Genomic DNA, 17,990 nt, shown 5'->3' with positions numbered 1-17,990 from the left:
TTGACAGTAAAATTATTCAAATACTTTGGATAATACAAACCTTTGGTACAATATAATTTGATGGAAAAATAAGTTGAATAATTTGGGTAATAAAAACTTATAGAGCAATAAAAATTGATGTTAAAATAATTCAAATACTTTGGATAATTAGAACATTTAAAACAATAGCATTTGATGGTATAATAATAAAAATACATTGGATAATAAGAACCTTTAGAAACATAAAATTTCATGCTAAAATAATTAGAATACTTTGGATAATAAAATCCTTTTAAACCATAAAATTTTATGGTAAAATAATTTAAAATACTTTGGATAATAAAAACCTTTAAAGGTATAAATTTGTTGGTAAAATAATTCAAATACTTTGGATAATAAAAACCTTTAAAGGTATAAAATTTTATGGTAAAATACTTAAAAAACTTTAGATAATAAAAACCTTTAGAGCAATAATATTTTATGGTAAAGTGATTAACATAATTAGAGTAATAAAAACATTTAGAATAATAGAATTTGATGATAAAATAATCAGAATAGTTTGGGTAGTAAAGACATTTAAAATAATAAAATTTTATGGTAAAATAGTTAAAATACTTTGGGTAATAAAAACCATTGGAAAAATAGAAATTGAAGTAAAAATACTTTGAAAGACCTTTAAAACAATAAAATTTGAAGATAAAAATGTAAAGATAAAAATGTAAAATCTTCTTGTCAAATGTTAAAAAATGACACCTTCAAAAGTAACATCTACTGAAATAGCGGGCTATTCAAAATAACAGCTCTTATTGGAAAACCCTGTACTGTAACTTTTGATTTATTTTTAACTAACTGAAGCGTACCTGGCGTTGCTAGGGGATAATGAAAGATTTGGAGTATAGTTTTGAGGTTGTGAATTCTAGTGTACCTGAAAACTGAGTTTTTTTAAGGTGGAGGTAATATTATTCTAAAGAATTTAAAAGTTTACTTTTATAAGTTTTAGCTTCACTTGATCGTAAATAGGTTATTAAAAATGGAGTTCTATGAATTAAGCTGGGCCTGGACTAATAAACGTTTTTTTAAATTCTACATTACTTATAAACAACGATTTGTGTATGGTGAACGGTTGTTTGTCAGTTGCGTAAAATTTAAAACAGATTTATTAGCAATGGGGAATAACGATAAATAAGTATAAAAAAAGCTTGTTTTTATCAAGATTGGTTTAAACTACTACAGCGTTTGAGAACTTAGAACCTTGTTTTACCAAAACCTTCTAGATAACAAGGCCGGGAAACTTATTCAATGCAGCCTCCTAACTTGTATGGGATTTTACTAAAATTTCCGTTTAATTTTTTTTCTTATTTATTAAAAAATCTTAAAAAGTTAATTTAAAAATATTTTTTTAAGGTTTCCATATAAGTTATGAGGCTGATTTGATTCAGTGTCCCGGCCTTGTGAACAACTTTGGGAACAACTCATATAGCTATTGGAAATCATTGTATCTCCCTTAGTGAGAAATATAATCTACGCGTGTTATAAATATAAAACACCATGATATTCAAATATGGAAGTTAACCACAGAAGAATTAAAATGTGCACAATTATGAAACCAAAGATGCCAAACGATATTTGAAAAGAAAATGAAACTTCATGAATTTTTTGATTATTATTATTTTTATGTAAAATGACAAAAAAGTTAGGTGACAATAACTATTGTAATATATTTGTCTAATAAAATGCGTGTTTTTATATATTTTTACGTTATCAGTAATTTTAGTTACAAAAAACGTAGGTGAGCCATATTTTTTTTATGTTTCGCATTCATAATTTTAACACATCAAAAATGATATATTTATTTAATAATAAAATTTGAAAGCGAATTTTATCACTAATTTAAGTAGTTTTAAGTTTTCAAATATGTCAGATATATTCTATTTATGCGGAAATAACCCGACTTTCTGTCAAAATATGGCACAGTCCTGAGAGGTCAAGACTTTAAAAGGAGGTTGCCGGTTCTATCGCACAAAAAAATATAGTATAGTTAATCATATCATATATCCTATACATATACAAGGTGTCCGGGGGTAATGTGCCCTAACTTCGGGAGGTGATCTTAGGTACATGATGGTAGAAGTAAAAAATATAAATAACCTTTTTACAAATTCCAATGTTCATTTTCCCATGCAAACAATTCATCTTTTATACTAAAAAACATTAGAATTTTTTAAAAAGTTTTTTTTTTCTACCCCCGGACACCCGTATAACATGGACTTAAAAATTCAACGGTAGAAAAATAATCTTTTTTTTAGAAAATCTGGAATGGGTATATATTGGATGTTTTGTTGGATTATTCGAAAAAATTGCCATCTGGCAATAACTTTATGCTATTATATAAAGCGTTGATAAAATAAATAATTATGTGATGTACACAATCCATTGGTATTATTTCTGAAGAGTTTCTCTCGCTTGACATTATAATATATTTATTATAGTCACAGTGCATTCACCCACGGCGCGGCGTGACTTGTGCAACAGAGATAAGCCATTATGTTTTGAGATATCACTGTTATATTTTAAATTATTTTTATGTGAAAATTATAATTATGCAAATATATCACACAGGGGACCCTGAGGAAAATAATTTCGCTCAAGGCCTATGTCATCTTTCAATCCTTTGGGATGCTGAGTGGAGGTTCTTAGGGGGAAGGAAAGGGAGGAAGTTCTGGGAAGCTAAAAGGCATGAGGGTGTGGTGGGAATCTTGGAATCAATATGTCCAAGAGTGACGGACGTATGATCTATCCCTCCCGCTGTGGCGCAAGGCGATGGGTCAAGAGAGATCACTTGGAGAGGTCAAAGGGTCTCCCCAAACCATCCTGCAGGTGCACGCAGCTGTTGGGCAGGTGCATCCTGAACAAACATCACTCGATGAACCCGGGCACCCCTTCTAAATCACCAAACGTACCGATCCACATGGGGCGACCAATGGCAGAGGTGTTGGTTATCCAATAGTGCGGAAAAATTTAAATGCGTTTTTATTTACTACTTTTGCTCTTGGACCGAGTAACCTACGCATTTCAGTCGCGGGTCTCCCGAACCTCAGGTAGTCCATATCGCCTTGGGAGTATTGATATAAGCTTTTCCTTTTTTATATGCACACGTAGTCATCAAATAAATATATCGCTCGATAAACTAGTTTGCAAAAGAAACATGTTAACCACCCGATTCAAGGTTTTGCGAACGCAGCAAATCCCCTTCAATCACAAAAGTGTTTTGTTGACTCGCGCTATTAACGTCAAAGCAAAAAACATATTCAACTAATTTTTATTAAAGGCTACTGACACTGACACGGCCTGACATTATGTCGAATATATTGTGGACTCACAATAATATTGTTTTATTTCCTGTTTGCTGGATTCAATATGGTTTTAGAGTGGTTTTTTGTCCACCACAACTCAAAACACCGATCTACCCATTTCGAAGAGCTAGGCGTCCGAAATAAGCTCTCAAATTTCTGCCTAGAATGTTTCTTAAGATACTTTGAATACGCGAACTCATTCACCAGCTTAATTTGAGAGGCGATAACCAATACCTCTGCTGTATGTCACCCCAAGTAGTTCGCTTCGTTTGATTTTGCTTACCGGGGGTGCCCGGGTTCATGGGATAAGGATTGTTTAGGTCTTGGCAGCGGATGCCTCTGCCCAGATCATTTTACCTCTCAAGCAGGACATTTGACCCACAGCCTTGCACCGCAGTGGTAGAGATGAATTCAAAAGACCGTCACTCCTGGACACTCTGACCACCTATCTGACAACACTGACAACCCCTCATACATTTTCCTTCCCAAATCTCCGTCTCCTTACGAAGATGATACAGGCATAGAAGGAAATTTTTACAGATTAAAAACTCGGTCTCGAATTAAGGACTCCTATCAGGAAAGGAAAACAGCGCAGGAACGTGAGGAGTGTATGAGTCTGGTAACCCAGGGAAAAATGGAGAGGAATCACGATCCTCACAGGCAACACTTAATTAAAAAACTAAAATTACCACGGTGGAGAATCGATCCCCGATCAATTGCTTGGAAGGAAACTATGCTGAACATTATACCACCAATTATTTTGAGAACGGCGGCATAAATTCATTATATGTACCTACTGAAAACAAGAATTTTGTATTTTTGAATTTTAAAATATTACGTATTACGTATTAAGTTACATTCTATAATCGAATAATTTCGGATGTCCGTGATGTACGTTAGTTATTGCTGAATGAAATCTGGTCATTATTCAAAATTGGAAATGATTGTGCGGAGAACAATTCAGACGAGCGATAAAAAGGTACTATTTTGACCGAAAATTATTTAAAATTGGGACTATAATTTGCCTTGATTTTTCACGGGTCACTAACTCAAGATTCTCACCAGGGAAACCGATGATACATGCTTTACTTTTTATACATACCTAGTAGCGAGAAAAGAAACTTTGTATTCTCACCGTGAGTAAGACCATCTTTCGGAAGTGAAACGTTGCTTGAAATGAGCTTAGCCGTGTTTGGTGACTGGATACAGGTACTTCCTCTTCCCCATATCCTTCTCCTCCACACTATCTTCAGCCTACCCCATACCCCAATAGGGGATGCCAAAGTCTCCCTGGCAGTTGGTACTCTTTAGAAGTATTCACATTAAAAATATATATAAAGTTGAGCGATGTTTCTCCTCAAAGTAATCAAGAAAAACTCACCTGACCAAGTAGAGCAGAATGTCTTTGGGAGGCTCATACTCCTCTGTGGGTCCCTGCTCGGGGTCCCTGCCCAACTGCAGACTGCGCACGGTCAGGCGTCTGCGTGCCGCGGGGGAAGTGAGCAAGGAGACCTGCGCAAGTGCCTCCGCCACCTTTAGGTCCTGCCGTATCTTCAGTATGTGCGGCCTGATGGCGTCTATCTCCCGCTCGTAGTTCTGCGCGAGTTCGCCCATTCTGCACGTCAAGTCTCCCCTCTGCAGCAATTTCAAGGTCACTCTTATTTCCACTATCGGATTTATCGGCCAGTACGAACAAACTTTTCGACACTTTATCTAAATTCACGACAACTTCTCAGAGTTCTTCACCGAAATACGCCGCAAGTCGGTCGAGAGTGGTGAACAATACGTTTGTATGCGATGCGATGTTATTGAGTTTGGCAAGAAGTAGTTTGATTATTTGGATACGTCTGAAAATAAAGAGATGAAAATACATATAAGTTGATAAACTCAAGCAATAGAATAAAATAACATTTTAATCTTGTTAGCTGGCGTTTTGAACTTATTTATATCTATACGCCAAAAAAAGGTTTTACAAAAAAGTGATACATGAAACCATAAGTATACCTACAGTGTACATAGGTGGATCTGTTTTATATAAGAAATGGTAATAATGAGGTTCCATGATAACTCAACACAGTGACAATTCAACACACTTTTAAAAAGTGATATAAAGTCATTAGAAACGATGAAAAAAAATAAAATTTTAACCTAACGTAACGTAACCTAACCTAACCTACTTAACCCAGTTAATAAAGTTTTTGTTTCATCACTTTCCATGACTTTATATAACTTTTTAAAGATGTGATGAATTATCATTGTGATGATTTATCCGGTTACCGCTAAACTATATTTATATTTTATATATGACACAAACAAAAAGTGTGAGTATGTTGGGTCGTTAGTTAGTTAGTTTAGTTGAATTAATGTAAAGAAGGGTGTCTGTGACCTGTGGAGGGCGGCATTAATATGATTTGCATACAAATGTACAGTTTTATTCTAAGATTGATGTAATTTTACATAATACTAGTCCTACAAAAAAGATCACTGCTAGATTCGATTTTGAAAGAACCCCGTGTAAATCCCGACGGTTACTTCAGATAGCAACAGAAGAAATATTGTTAACTAGGCTCTGCGGGCGGCACTTGGTTGGGCTTCGCCCAGTTTAAGTGATACTAACAACAGTAACATATAATAGGTACATATTAGGTCATTCACAGAGAAAGGGTGAGTATATGCTGTAAAAAAATTATTACAATATAGCGCCCCTGAGGTGATATCTCACAAAAGCGGCGCTATACAAATTGTCCAATAAATAAATAAATATAATGTTTACATTTTATTGCGTACATATGCATTGATATACAACGGAAATAGATAAAATAATATAATCTTATTAAACTTTATTTCAAACACAAATAACTAAGTATACTCCGAAGTCAAAAATTAAATATAGATTACAATTGGAAAGAACAAGTGGAAGGAGGGGGGAGGGGTTAGAGTGGGCAGGGTTTATCAGAATTAGGAATTACAATATCGTTAGACGGGAAAGACTAGTTGAGTGGGAAAATATTTAAAAGAGAGTTTATGAAAAAAAAATCTTGTTAATTATATCTGCTTTTATATTAACATGTTTGCTCATTTCTAAAAATGCAAATTATTTATTTGCGATGCTTTATATCCTGTGTGAAGTATTTTAATACCTGAAAACACAAATAGCATATAACCATTAAACAATATATTCATAACACAAATAGCATTTAATAACGGTTATTCTAATAAATTGATGGTTGAAATACTAAATAAAAAAATTAAACATGATTTCTTCAAATGGTATATCTACCCTATTTCTAAAGAGAGAAATAAACAATGGCGTTGAATTCTATTTGTGGATAACGATATTTGCAAAATTATAAATAAATACATTCCTGGTACTATTCAACCAGCGTTTTACACTACTAACAAAATGAAGAAATACATTCTTAATAGTAAAGATAGCGATAATCACACAAAAAAATCGGGAGTTTATAAACTCAATTGAGATGACTGAAATTTCTTTTACAAAGGTAAAACCAATAGAAACTAGTCAGAACTAAAGAACATCTCGGAGCTCTAAATGGAAATAGTGAATCTGAGTTTGATCATCTTTTGAATAATGATCACACTTGATCAAAATTCAGGTCTTAAAATACTTCACACAGGATATAAAGCATTGCAAATAAATAATTTTGAAATTTTAGAAATAGGAGAACATGTCAATATAAAATAAGATATAATTAATAAGCAAAAAGAATCATAAACTCTCTTTTAAATATTTTTCCACTCAACTGGTCTTTCCCGTCTAACGATATTGTAATTCCTAATTCTGATAAACTCCGCCCACTCTTACCCCTCCCCCCTACTTCCACTTCTTCTTTCTAATTTTAATCTATATTTAATTTTTGACTTCAATGTATACTTACTCCTGACGAGGTGAACTTCGTTCATGTAACATGTAGAGGTTGTATGTAATTAAGTGATGTAAACAAAGTTATTTATGTTTTAATAAAATAAATAATGCCATCACGAAGTGATAAGCTTCCGGAAGAAATATTTTTATTAAGCGCTTGTTAATGGTCAAGTAATTTTGCGTATTGTTAGCTGCATATTTAAATATTCGCGCCAGTCATTTGGTTCGTTCTTATACCGCCAGAGGGGCAAAGTGGTCGAATTTTGCCTGCAGACCCCCTATTCGGGATTTACCCGAAACATACGATTTTAATTCGACCAATCAGAGGGCCTAGATCGTCCTGACGCTAGCGTAATAATACTATGATGATGACTATAGATGAATATCAGATGATGACTATAGATTTCAAAATAACAATATTGAATAAAAAAGACGGGTATAATGTATATGTTTTTGCAGACATTAACATAAGCTTATTTTATTACTTTCAGAAAGCTTATTCATGAATATTCTTCACAATTTTTTTTATCTTTTTATTCATATAATATGAATCATGAATCTACCTAAATGTTTTTCCCTCGAATAAATAATACACGTGGAATCTGCTTTTTCATCGTTTAATCCCAACGAACCTTATCTATGAGCGTGTCCGTGTGCCTGAAGTAAAATGTTAAATACACTAACTATCGCCCTGGTGAAAGATCACCATTCAGAATCGAAACGTTTGCATGAAATGGCTTTAACCGGATTTAGCAGCCAGATCTAAATAACCAGGTACTTTCCATTCTCTCTCCAGGCTCACACTACACTCAAACAATTAGAATATGTTGGCTAGTGGGATTATGCAATCCACAATTATTATATTAGAATATCCTTCCATGTAGATTTGAATTTAAAAAATGTCGCCACTGACTAAGTACCTTTTAATTCTAGCCTATTAAGCACCCGCATGTATCTTTTACACTTGTCTGACATAGTATAGCGCCATCTCATTTGCACGAAATGAAAAATTTATAATGATGATGAAACTGAGTTTTATTTTTGAAATTGGGCAGACTTTTGTATCACGAAACACGGCCACTTTGCGTTTATTGTGTTTTTCTTTGTTTTAAGCATAGTCCATATTTTTCAATTGATAAAATATTTTCAAATATCTAAAATCTTTCTGTAACGGATAATAATCATCTAGGATAAATAAGTAGTGAAGTTAACTATGTCAGCACAGAGCGAGACAGCGTGACACAGTTAAAAATACGAACTTAGTAGGTAGATCGCTCCCTGTACTTGGTCTAATAACTTATCTCGGAGTTTTACTGGAAGTCTACCTGATCATACCACATATCACATAAATAACCATAACACTAATTTACAAATCAATACTATCATTAACCTGTCTAGGGCTTAGTAGTCGAACTTATATAATTCGACGGCAGTTGATTTCTGTTGAGAAAAATGACGATGGCCGATTTATCGAAATCCTGTTAAAACCTGATAGCAATCCATTTCTTGATAAAATAATCAATCCATTCAGAATAATTCGGAACACGTGTTCATGCAGGTGTACTTTTCCTGGTAAATATAATGACCAAATGCCACAATATTATATTTTTTACGAATACTTGTTCCGCCATCATAACACATTCGTGTTTTACTGATACTTTGTTAAGAATTCTGTCAATTTAATCGTTAAAGGCCTGCAGTCCCGTTTTCAACGGGAATATGAATAACTTGACCAGATTTTTAGTATATAAGCAATATTTAACATCAGTAAGTACCTCTAAATACAGGGTTTTCCAATAAGAGGTGTTATTTTGATATTCAATCGTAAAAGATCAATGGTTTCGTTGCTTGTGTGGCACGTAGCGCCGTTTTGTTGAAAGTAAACGTTGTCCAGATCAATACAATCTAATCCCGGCCATAAAAAAATATTAATCATCTCTCGATAGCGCAATCCGTTCACCGTAACTATTGCTCCAGCCTCATTTTCAAAAAAAGTAAGGTCCAATGACTCCGCCGGACCATAAACCGCACCAAACAGTCACATGTTGAGGATAGAGAGGCTTTTCAAAAATAAATCTTGGATTTTCCGAGCCCCAGATATGACAATTTTGCTTGTTGACGAAGCCACCGAGGTGGACATTGGCCTCATCACTCAAGATGATTTGCATTTGATTCACTCAAGTAAATTTTAATAATTCCAATGCGTTGTTAAAGCGTGTATCGTTCCATTTTTGTTAATGGCGTAGTTTTTACTTGTCAAATGTAAAAAATGAACGCTTCAAAAGTAATATCTACCGAAATAGCGGGCTATTTAAAATAACACCTCTTATTAGAAAACCCTGTAGTATAAAAATGTGTTTCCGCGTCTGTCTGTTTGTGCGCATAGTTCTTCTAAGCTACGCAACGCATTTTGATAGGATTTTAACTATAATTTAGATAATTTCTTCCGGAAGATTTACATATACAGTACATGCATATCATATTTATGAAAAGTAGAGAAAAATCGATGTTTTTAATGATACGTAAAAAAATATTTTGGGGCGCTTACATTGATAACGCTAGCTAAACCTTATGAGACACATCAAAATAATGTACTGCAGAATTTTATAACTTAAAATAGCCTCACAACCTCAAAACTTTACTCCAAACCATTTATAAGTCCCCCCCGAGCAACGCATGGTACACGTAAGCTAGTTTTTTATAATCATTTAGTTAGGGTATTAATTTTTTTTTCGTCAAAGGATTTTTCGGCAATTTCTTGCAATTTTTTTTTGCAAAGTTTGATCAGATTACGACGTAAAAAATAATAATATCACAGACACTAATATGGACAAGTTATGTTAATAAAAAAATCCGGTTTGTTAATTATGCATAATATACTGGATTGAATAATACATTGTAAGATAATTCGTTGCCATGTTACTTAACACTTTATTATTTATTGATAGCATCACTCGTATGAAATACAATTATTTAACATATTATTTATAAAAAAAGTTTTGGCGAACTAGCACCATTTTTCTTTTACGGGTTGAACAGTTTGTAGGCATTCTATAAAAAAGACGAAGGAAAGAAGTAAAGGCAAAACCATATTTTCCTGGAAAAAAAGTGCCATCTGTTGGACGTAAAAGCAACACGCACTATTGTTTATCTATCTGCACAGACAGACTGAGCCACATCAACACGTGGCGGGGTTTTTTTTTATATATTAACTCCACACAGGAGGCCCTAAAGAAAAAAAAATTCCTCAGGGCCTATGTCATCTTTGGGGATGCTGTGTGGAGGGTCTTTTTGTGGAGAGGAAGGAGTGAACATGGGTCTTGAAGAGTCCCATGTTGTAGGAGGGAGGAAACACAGAGGCCGGCAGTTCGTTCCACAGCCGAGCTGTTGAACTTAAGAACGAATCGTAGAAGCGACCCGTTCTCATGTGACAAATGTCAACCGTGTGTAAATGTTGGGCGCGCTGTTTGGCGTGTATCCCGACTACGCACCGGTGCCGAAGGTTTCAATGACGCTAGTTCCTCAGAGCATCTTCCATTGTAATACCGATAGAACAAGGACAGCCTGTGCTCTAAAGATTGCAGTCCGTTTGTTAAGATTGGGGAATCTATCAAACGGACCGCCCGTTTCTGCACAGAGTCAAAGGTTTTTTTCAGGTATTTAGGGGCTCCGGACCAGAGATGGCTGCCAAATTCGACAGTAGGGCGCACTTGCGATTTGTACAGGGTCAGCAGTTGTGTACTATTAAAGTATCTGCGGGCCCTGTACAGTACGCCCAGCTTCTGAGAGGCCAACTTTACTCTGGCTTCGATGGAGCCCCCGTACCTGAGCTGGTCACTTATAGTTACACCAAGCATATCAATGGAACGCCTGTTCGGAAGATTGCTTCCGTTGAAGGAGACTAGATTATCAATTGGATCCCTTTTAGACGTAATCAGACAGGATTGGGTCTTTGAAACATTAAATTCGACGAGATTATTTTTACCCCAGGAGGAAATACTCTCGAGATAATCGTCCATTCTCTGCTTCAAAGCCCTCCGAGCCGTTGGAGTTTGAATTATAATACCCCCAATTACACCCCCACCTTAGTGATCTTTAAATATATATTTATATTTGAATTTATTTTTTTATTTCCAGAAATTAACCCACTTCCCGACATCTGACATACATACATGCATTATTTTCCAAATGCGGATGAAAATATAAAAGTTAATATACCAAATAAATATCAGATAGAAACAAAAAACAAAAACAACTGGTTTTACGCGGAGAGCGGGATTCATTCATACCAGGAAAATAACTGGGAAGACGTCACGATTAACGATTCAAATACGTGAGGCTGGTCATGTTTAGACCGTATTGACCTTTTACTTTTGTTGTACCTGATTACAAAAACCGTTAAGTCGTTTTTTGTAGTTTATCAAACTTGAAAATTAAACACCCACAACAGTCAACACTTGAAAACTTGCGCACTTAAAAAAAGCAAGTTAATATTTTTGTTATGCTGCAAAGGGTATTAGGCCAAATTATGGACATATTGACATTATATATGTACATTATACAAGTGCGAATATCATCAGGCCGCAGAGGATATTAAATAATGTGTTCATGAAGCGACTGAAGCATAAGTTAGTTCTATGAATAACTTCTTTCTCTCCATTCGCATGTACAAATATTGTTTATACAGGATTTTCCAATAAGAGGTGTTATTTTAATATTCAATGGTAAAAGATCAATGGTTTCGTTGCTTGTGATCAGAGATGTGCTTTATTTCAAATAAATCCATTTCAAATGGAAATGCAAAATGCAAAATGAGTATTTTCCATTTTGCATTTTAAATGCTTTTCTAAAAACCATTTTGCATTTTGCATTTTAAATGCTTTTCTCAATGCATTTTCCATTTTAAATGCTTTTTTGCAACATTCTTCCTACTATATCCACTCATCTTTTTTTCATAAGCCCCAAATATCAGTCGGTCCTCAACCTCCCTATGAGAGATAATTTACATTTGTCAAGTTGCTCCCTGGTAGGAGCCCTGGCAATTTAGTGATATCATTACAAAAAATACTGATTCAAATACTGAACATGGGGCCATGACGCTGTAATATTAACTGCTAAGTTTCTATGTTTTTAGGTTGGCAACATTAGTCCCGCGTAAATTTTTTGTGGTTTCATAATCTGTAGTCGTGGTGAGAGTGATATATTTATGGTCGTGGTGTTTTTGGATTTACCATCATGTAATATGTTTGTTCTACATTGATGTCCATTATTAAATGACAAAATTGTTTAAAAATTCTATAATTATTTTAATTGTTTGACCTGAGAAACCATTTTGCATTTGAAATGCATTTTGAAAATAGGTATTTTGCATTTTGCATTTGAAATGCTTTTCTAAAAACCATTTTGCATTTTCAAATGGAAAAGTTTTGACCCATTTCCATTTTGCATTTCAAATGGTTTTGGGGTACCCATTTTGCACATCTCTGCTTGTGATGAAAAAATGACAGCTTCAACATCTACCGAAATAGCGGGCTATTCAAAATAACACCTCTTATTGGAAAACCCTTTATAAGAGTACTTATTTTTTATTTGTTTATATTTGTTTAACTTATTTGTTCCGATTGGTTGTTGGTAGTTGTGGTCAATGTGTACATTCACCGATGTCAACATGAGAAATAAATCACGTGTAAGCATGTTAGTCCGAATGTTATAATGAAAGACCTTCCCCGGAAATATCACAAATAAAATAGTAAGCTCTTCGTCTTCCTCAGGTGTGTCTACCTGAGAATAATAAAATACATATAATACAATAAAAATAATCATTCGTGCTGAACGCTGTAGAGGTGAGATCTCTCAGGCGTATGTGTGCTAAAACCATAGTTCGAGATAGTTTGAGATATGTGTTGATTCGCAAAGAATGAAAGGCTGATGAGTAAGATTAAGCACAGAGGGACGCTTAAAAATGAATGTAAGAAGAAGAAAACTTACTGATCTTTACATTATTCTTAATGCGGATAAAACGTCATTGTAGCCTCTTAACAAATGAATTGATAGGTTTCCTAATAATGCGAATGTGTTATCAAATGTTTTCGTATTTCGACAATGTATATTATCAGGACAAATGCAGGTGCATGAACACGCGTTCCGATATATTAGGTATGTAGTAAAAGTTTAATAGGAAACGGACTGCAATCACATTTTAACCAGATTTTATTAAATTATCAATACTCATTTTTCTACCTGTACCTACGACAAGAATGTGAATGGTAAAATAAGTCAAGGGCACCCAAGGAAGACATAGCACGATCAAGTGAACCAGATACTTGAGGCGGACTATGTCAAGAGACGGAATAACAGAAGAGCATGTAAGAGACGATGTATGAATGTGAATGAGGCAAGGAGTGTGTGGTGTGACCGAGTAGTTTGGCGGTCTGTCCTCTCTGCCTACCCTTGCGGGGAAACGGCGTGATTGTTAGATAGATAGATAAATAATATTTGGTTTATTTTTCACGTAGGTATGTTGTTTCCTGTAGTCAATACGTTGATGTAAAATGTTTATTTGAATAAAATCACATTAAAATTTAGCATTTTCATTAATATTCATCCACCCTATGCTATTTTTAACAAACTCCACTAAAACTATTCGTATCTGTTAGAATATATTGTGTCTTAACCTTTTGTTGTTTTCAAACTGTTGCGTATAAAAATTCAACAAAAAATATAAAATTACTTGTGTACATTAATCATAATGTTAATTCGCATGCACTAGAACACACCATAAACATAAACCTTATATCGGACGCGACAGACATAATATTATGTGAATTGTTTTTGAAAAAAAAGCCTTAAAACCAGCTACTGATGAATCTTATTTTATGTGTTTATTCTGTGAATAATTATTTCTCACATTTCCACGATGATATCTTTGATAAAATCCTTATTACTCTACAACCGTGGGACTAATGCAATTAATTTTAACGAAATTCCTGCCTCGTCGCCTACCAGGCATTTTAAAATAATGTCCTTTGTTCAACTCTACAAACTCATGAATTACTGTGAGGTATAAAGAATCTAAAATAAGAAATAATAATCTTTAAATAATTACCCTTGTTAAATACATCTAAGAAATGTACAAATTTATGTGTTGAGATTTGGAGCACACATAACTTTATAGCAGGAAAAAGCATTTATAAAATAGTGGAAGGTGCGATTGAATGTAATTACAACATTTCTTAATTAATCTAATGCATCTGAAAAAAACATCAAAAATGGTTTCACGATTAAAATATTTCATAAAACTGTGTTAGTTTATTAATATTTAATAACAACATAAAACAAAATGACCTCTGGGAAGAGATGTTGGCTAATTGACCCTTGAAAGATAATTGACCCTTCAGCTGCCAAGTGCTTACAAATCTACAAGTTGCCTGTTTAGTGTTCATTCATGACTTGTGTTTAACCCTTTAGGCCTCGGAAGGACATTACTAGCCACAAACATCATATTCCATTATGACCTCTGGAGGACACATCTGACCGGGGCGTCAATACCTTATAAAAGTATTTTTTAATTTTTTTCTATAATGCGTAGATATATGGTATGTTCGTCATTGGAAAGATAAATAATTATTCTTCAAAATTTTACAATATTTATACACTATTACATGGATAAAAATTTTTTAAATTGTCAATGTGCATGATTACGAATTTCGGTATTTTTTCATTGACAGTTGAAAGCTAAAAAAATATTTATATTTTTTTATTATATAAATGGTATTATAAGTGAAGTGTCAGTTTTATTACTTATTATTACACAACTACTTAGTTATTACACAAAACGGATATGTTTTAAAAATATAGAATCCCCTCAAAATTATGGACGTTCCGAGTCAAAATGTTATGGTAAGTTTGCTTGTTAAAATTTTCATGTTCGATATTGAAATAATATTATTTAGAAAGATCAATGTTTTTTTTCAAATGAAAATATTTCAAAGATAATTTAATTTAGTTTCTAAAATAGTGTTTCTTTTAAACGACTTCAAAAATAAGTAATATGTAGCACATTTTAGTTATCTCGGGAACATTCTCAAATTCCAAGAAAATTCACCATTTCGTTGGGACTTGTTGGTAATAATATTTAAAAACCTTAAGGGTTAATTTCATTAACTCCTGTTAGATTTATCGTGTATTTTAAATTCAAACAAAGTTTTATTAGTAATTATTAAATAATGATAATTAATCCATTTTTAATTTTGGAAACTCGCTATTTTATTAGAAAGCATTAAAAGACTAATTACACCGACTAAAACAATACGAACACATAATAAATATAAAAGTTTGACAAAAAATAAATTATATGAATAAGAAAAATGACAACGTTTATAAAATGATTTGAATATTCTCACCAATTCATTCGTTCATATAATGATCAAAACACAAAATTTTCTTCCTTTTTCTTTATTATTTTATTGATAAGTTTGGTTAAGTTGCTTTAAAAATAAAATTAAAATTGCATACCGTCACACAAATCTTCTTCTTCAATCGAACTTTATTTTAAAACTTTAAAAAAAATGTTCACATAAAACTTTTATCATTACTGTTTTGTATTCGCTGCGTATAGCGTTGAAATCGCAACCACAATAAGACCCCCCAACTGTCGTATCCGCCCTATATACGAGAGATCGCGCCCGGGAGTAGAGACTGTTAAACGTAACGCGCAAGGAGTGACGGCTATAACTGAGGTATGTTCCGCGTGAGCCTTCTAGGTGGGGACGGAGTCTTGGAGGTCGTTCGGCCGGAGGTCACGCGGCGGGGTGGGACGACAGCCTGCTTCCGGCGGCACGCGGAAACGGAAGACAGAGTCTGCGCTAAATCAAAACAAATCCATTTCGGATTAGATTCGGGATCGATTTTATCAGCATTAAAATTATTACTATGACTTACGGTCAAATTTAACGATAATTGATGTGTTTATGGGTAAGGTTTCCAATTTATAAGATTTGGATCAAATGTATCTATTATTATTACTACAACAGTGTCTGTGGTCGAATTGAATGATAATTTATGTGTGTATTTTTCAGATTTACTATGCATTATAAGATTTGAGATCAAATATATCAATCTCTATTATTTTTACTACAACATTGTTTGTGGTCGAATTTAATGATAATTTATGTGTGAATTGTTCAGGTTTTCTATGTATTTATAAGATTTGATATCAGATTTATCAGTATCTATTGTTACTACTACAACAGTGTTTGTGGTCAATGATAATTAATGTGTAATTTGGTTAGGTTCACTGAATATTTGTGTGATTTGGATCAAATATATGATCGAGTATCTATTTAATATATATGATACGAGTATCTATTTAATATATATGATACGAGTATCTATTTAAATTACTACAACAGTGTTTGTGGTCGAATTTAATATTATAATATCCATTGTTAGTTATTACTACAACAATGTTTGTGGTCGAATTTAATAATAATTTATGTGTAGTGATATTGGTCTGGTTTACTATATATATAAAATTTGGAAACAAATATATCAATATCTATTGTTAGTTATTACTACAACAATGTTTATGGTCGAATTTAATGATAATTTATGTGTAGTGATGTTGGTCTGGTTTACTATATGTATATAAGATACTCGATCAAATTTTAACTATCATATTACTATCAACAGTGTTTTTATCGAATTTAATTATAATTAATGCGTAAAATTATGTATATTTGAGTTTATGTAATATTAGTGTGTTATTTTTGACATACACTTATTCTCTGGTAAATTTATTACAATGTGAGACCCCTGTTTACCAACTGTTTAGTGTGGTATGATCTTTTTTGTTTATTCGTATTATAAATATAATTTGTGTACTTCTTTTCGCGACACCGCACAAGAGAACTTTTTACAAGACGTTTTTAAGATGGTTTTGAATAAATTTAATGATTAATTTTAAATCTTCGATTCGTTTGAACTGTTTAACATAATATCGGCAAAAAGCTTAGGTGGCATAAAAACTGCACACTTTTTTTCTTAAATTTCTTAGTTTACGCAATTATTTTCATATTATCACTTCAAGGAAATAAGAAAGGAAACATTGAAATATCAGTTTAACTGTAATGCGTATGTTAAATTCATATTTTTTCTATTGAAATCTTGAAGGAAGCCAGATAGTGTCAACAACCATTGGCTACGTCCTGCACAACGCGCAAATAACAAATAAATAATGAAGCAGTCAAAGGGGCAAAATAAAGAATGCGTATGAAATCAATTGTCACTATAATATCGAATCGGGTCTACCCAACAATGTTCAAGTATTTAATTACGTGTTCCAACATTCTCGTAACACTTTCGTGTTTTACTGATACATAATTTGTTAGGAAATCTGTCAATTTATTATTTAAAGGCAATCCCGTTTTTGGCAGGAATACAAATAATTTGAACAGATCTTTAATAAATTAGTAATAAATATGTTTTTTTTAAAAGAATAACAAATATTCTCAGGTTACGAATAGTCCGACAATATTTGAAATCTCCTCAGTATATAGTCATATATACATATATGTAATTAAGTTTTCTCCGTGAGTATCTACAGTTCAAAAAGTAAATCTTAATGATTTTTTGCCATATATGGTACTTAGATTTAACATAATGTTATAGTTTTTTGATAATAGAAAATCAATTAAATATGCTAATATAATTTTTATACGTTTTAATTGTGCAGAACGCAATGTAGGTAGGTACACATCTATGGCGGAAAATAC

General features: G+C 33.1%; 1 protein-coding gene across 1 annotated transcript in view; it reads right to left on the bottom strand.

The window, feature by feature from the left end:
* The window catches only part of cu (NADP/NADPH phosphatase nocturnin), a 62,802-nt gene extending 46,899 nt beyond the window's left edge, over positions 1-15,903 (bottom strand). Inside the window, exons 1-2 of the mRNA XM_089645938.1 lie at positions 15,733-15,903; positions 4,714-5,179 (exon numbers count right to left, since the gene is read on the bottom strand). Of these exons, the coding sequence (XP_089502064.1) occupies positions 4,714-4,946 (233 nt within the window). The 5' untranslated portion in view covers positions 4,947-5,179; positions 15,733-15,903. The remainder of the gene's footprint in view (positions 1-4,713; positions 5,180-15,732) is intronic.
* Positions 15,904-17,990: the final 2,087 nt, after the last annotated feature.

Source organism: Hesperophylax consimilis, chromosome 23 (assembly GCF_061612785.1).
Source record: "Hesperophylax consimilis isolate HC1 chromosome 23, BYU_Hcon_1.0, whole genome shotgun sequence".
NCBI lineage: Eukaryota > Metazoa > Arthropoda > Insecta > Trichoptera > Limnephilidae > Hesperophylax > Hesperophylax consimilis.
Note: the sequence above shows the minus strand (reverse complement) of the source record. Positions and strands in the feature narration are given on the sequence as shown.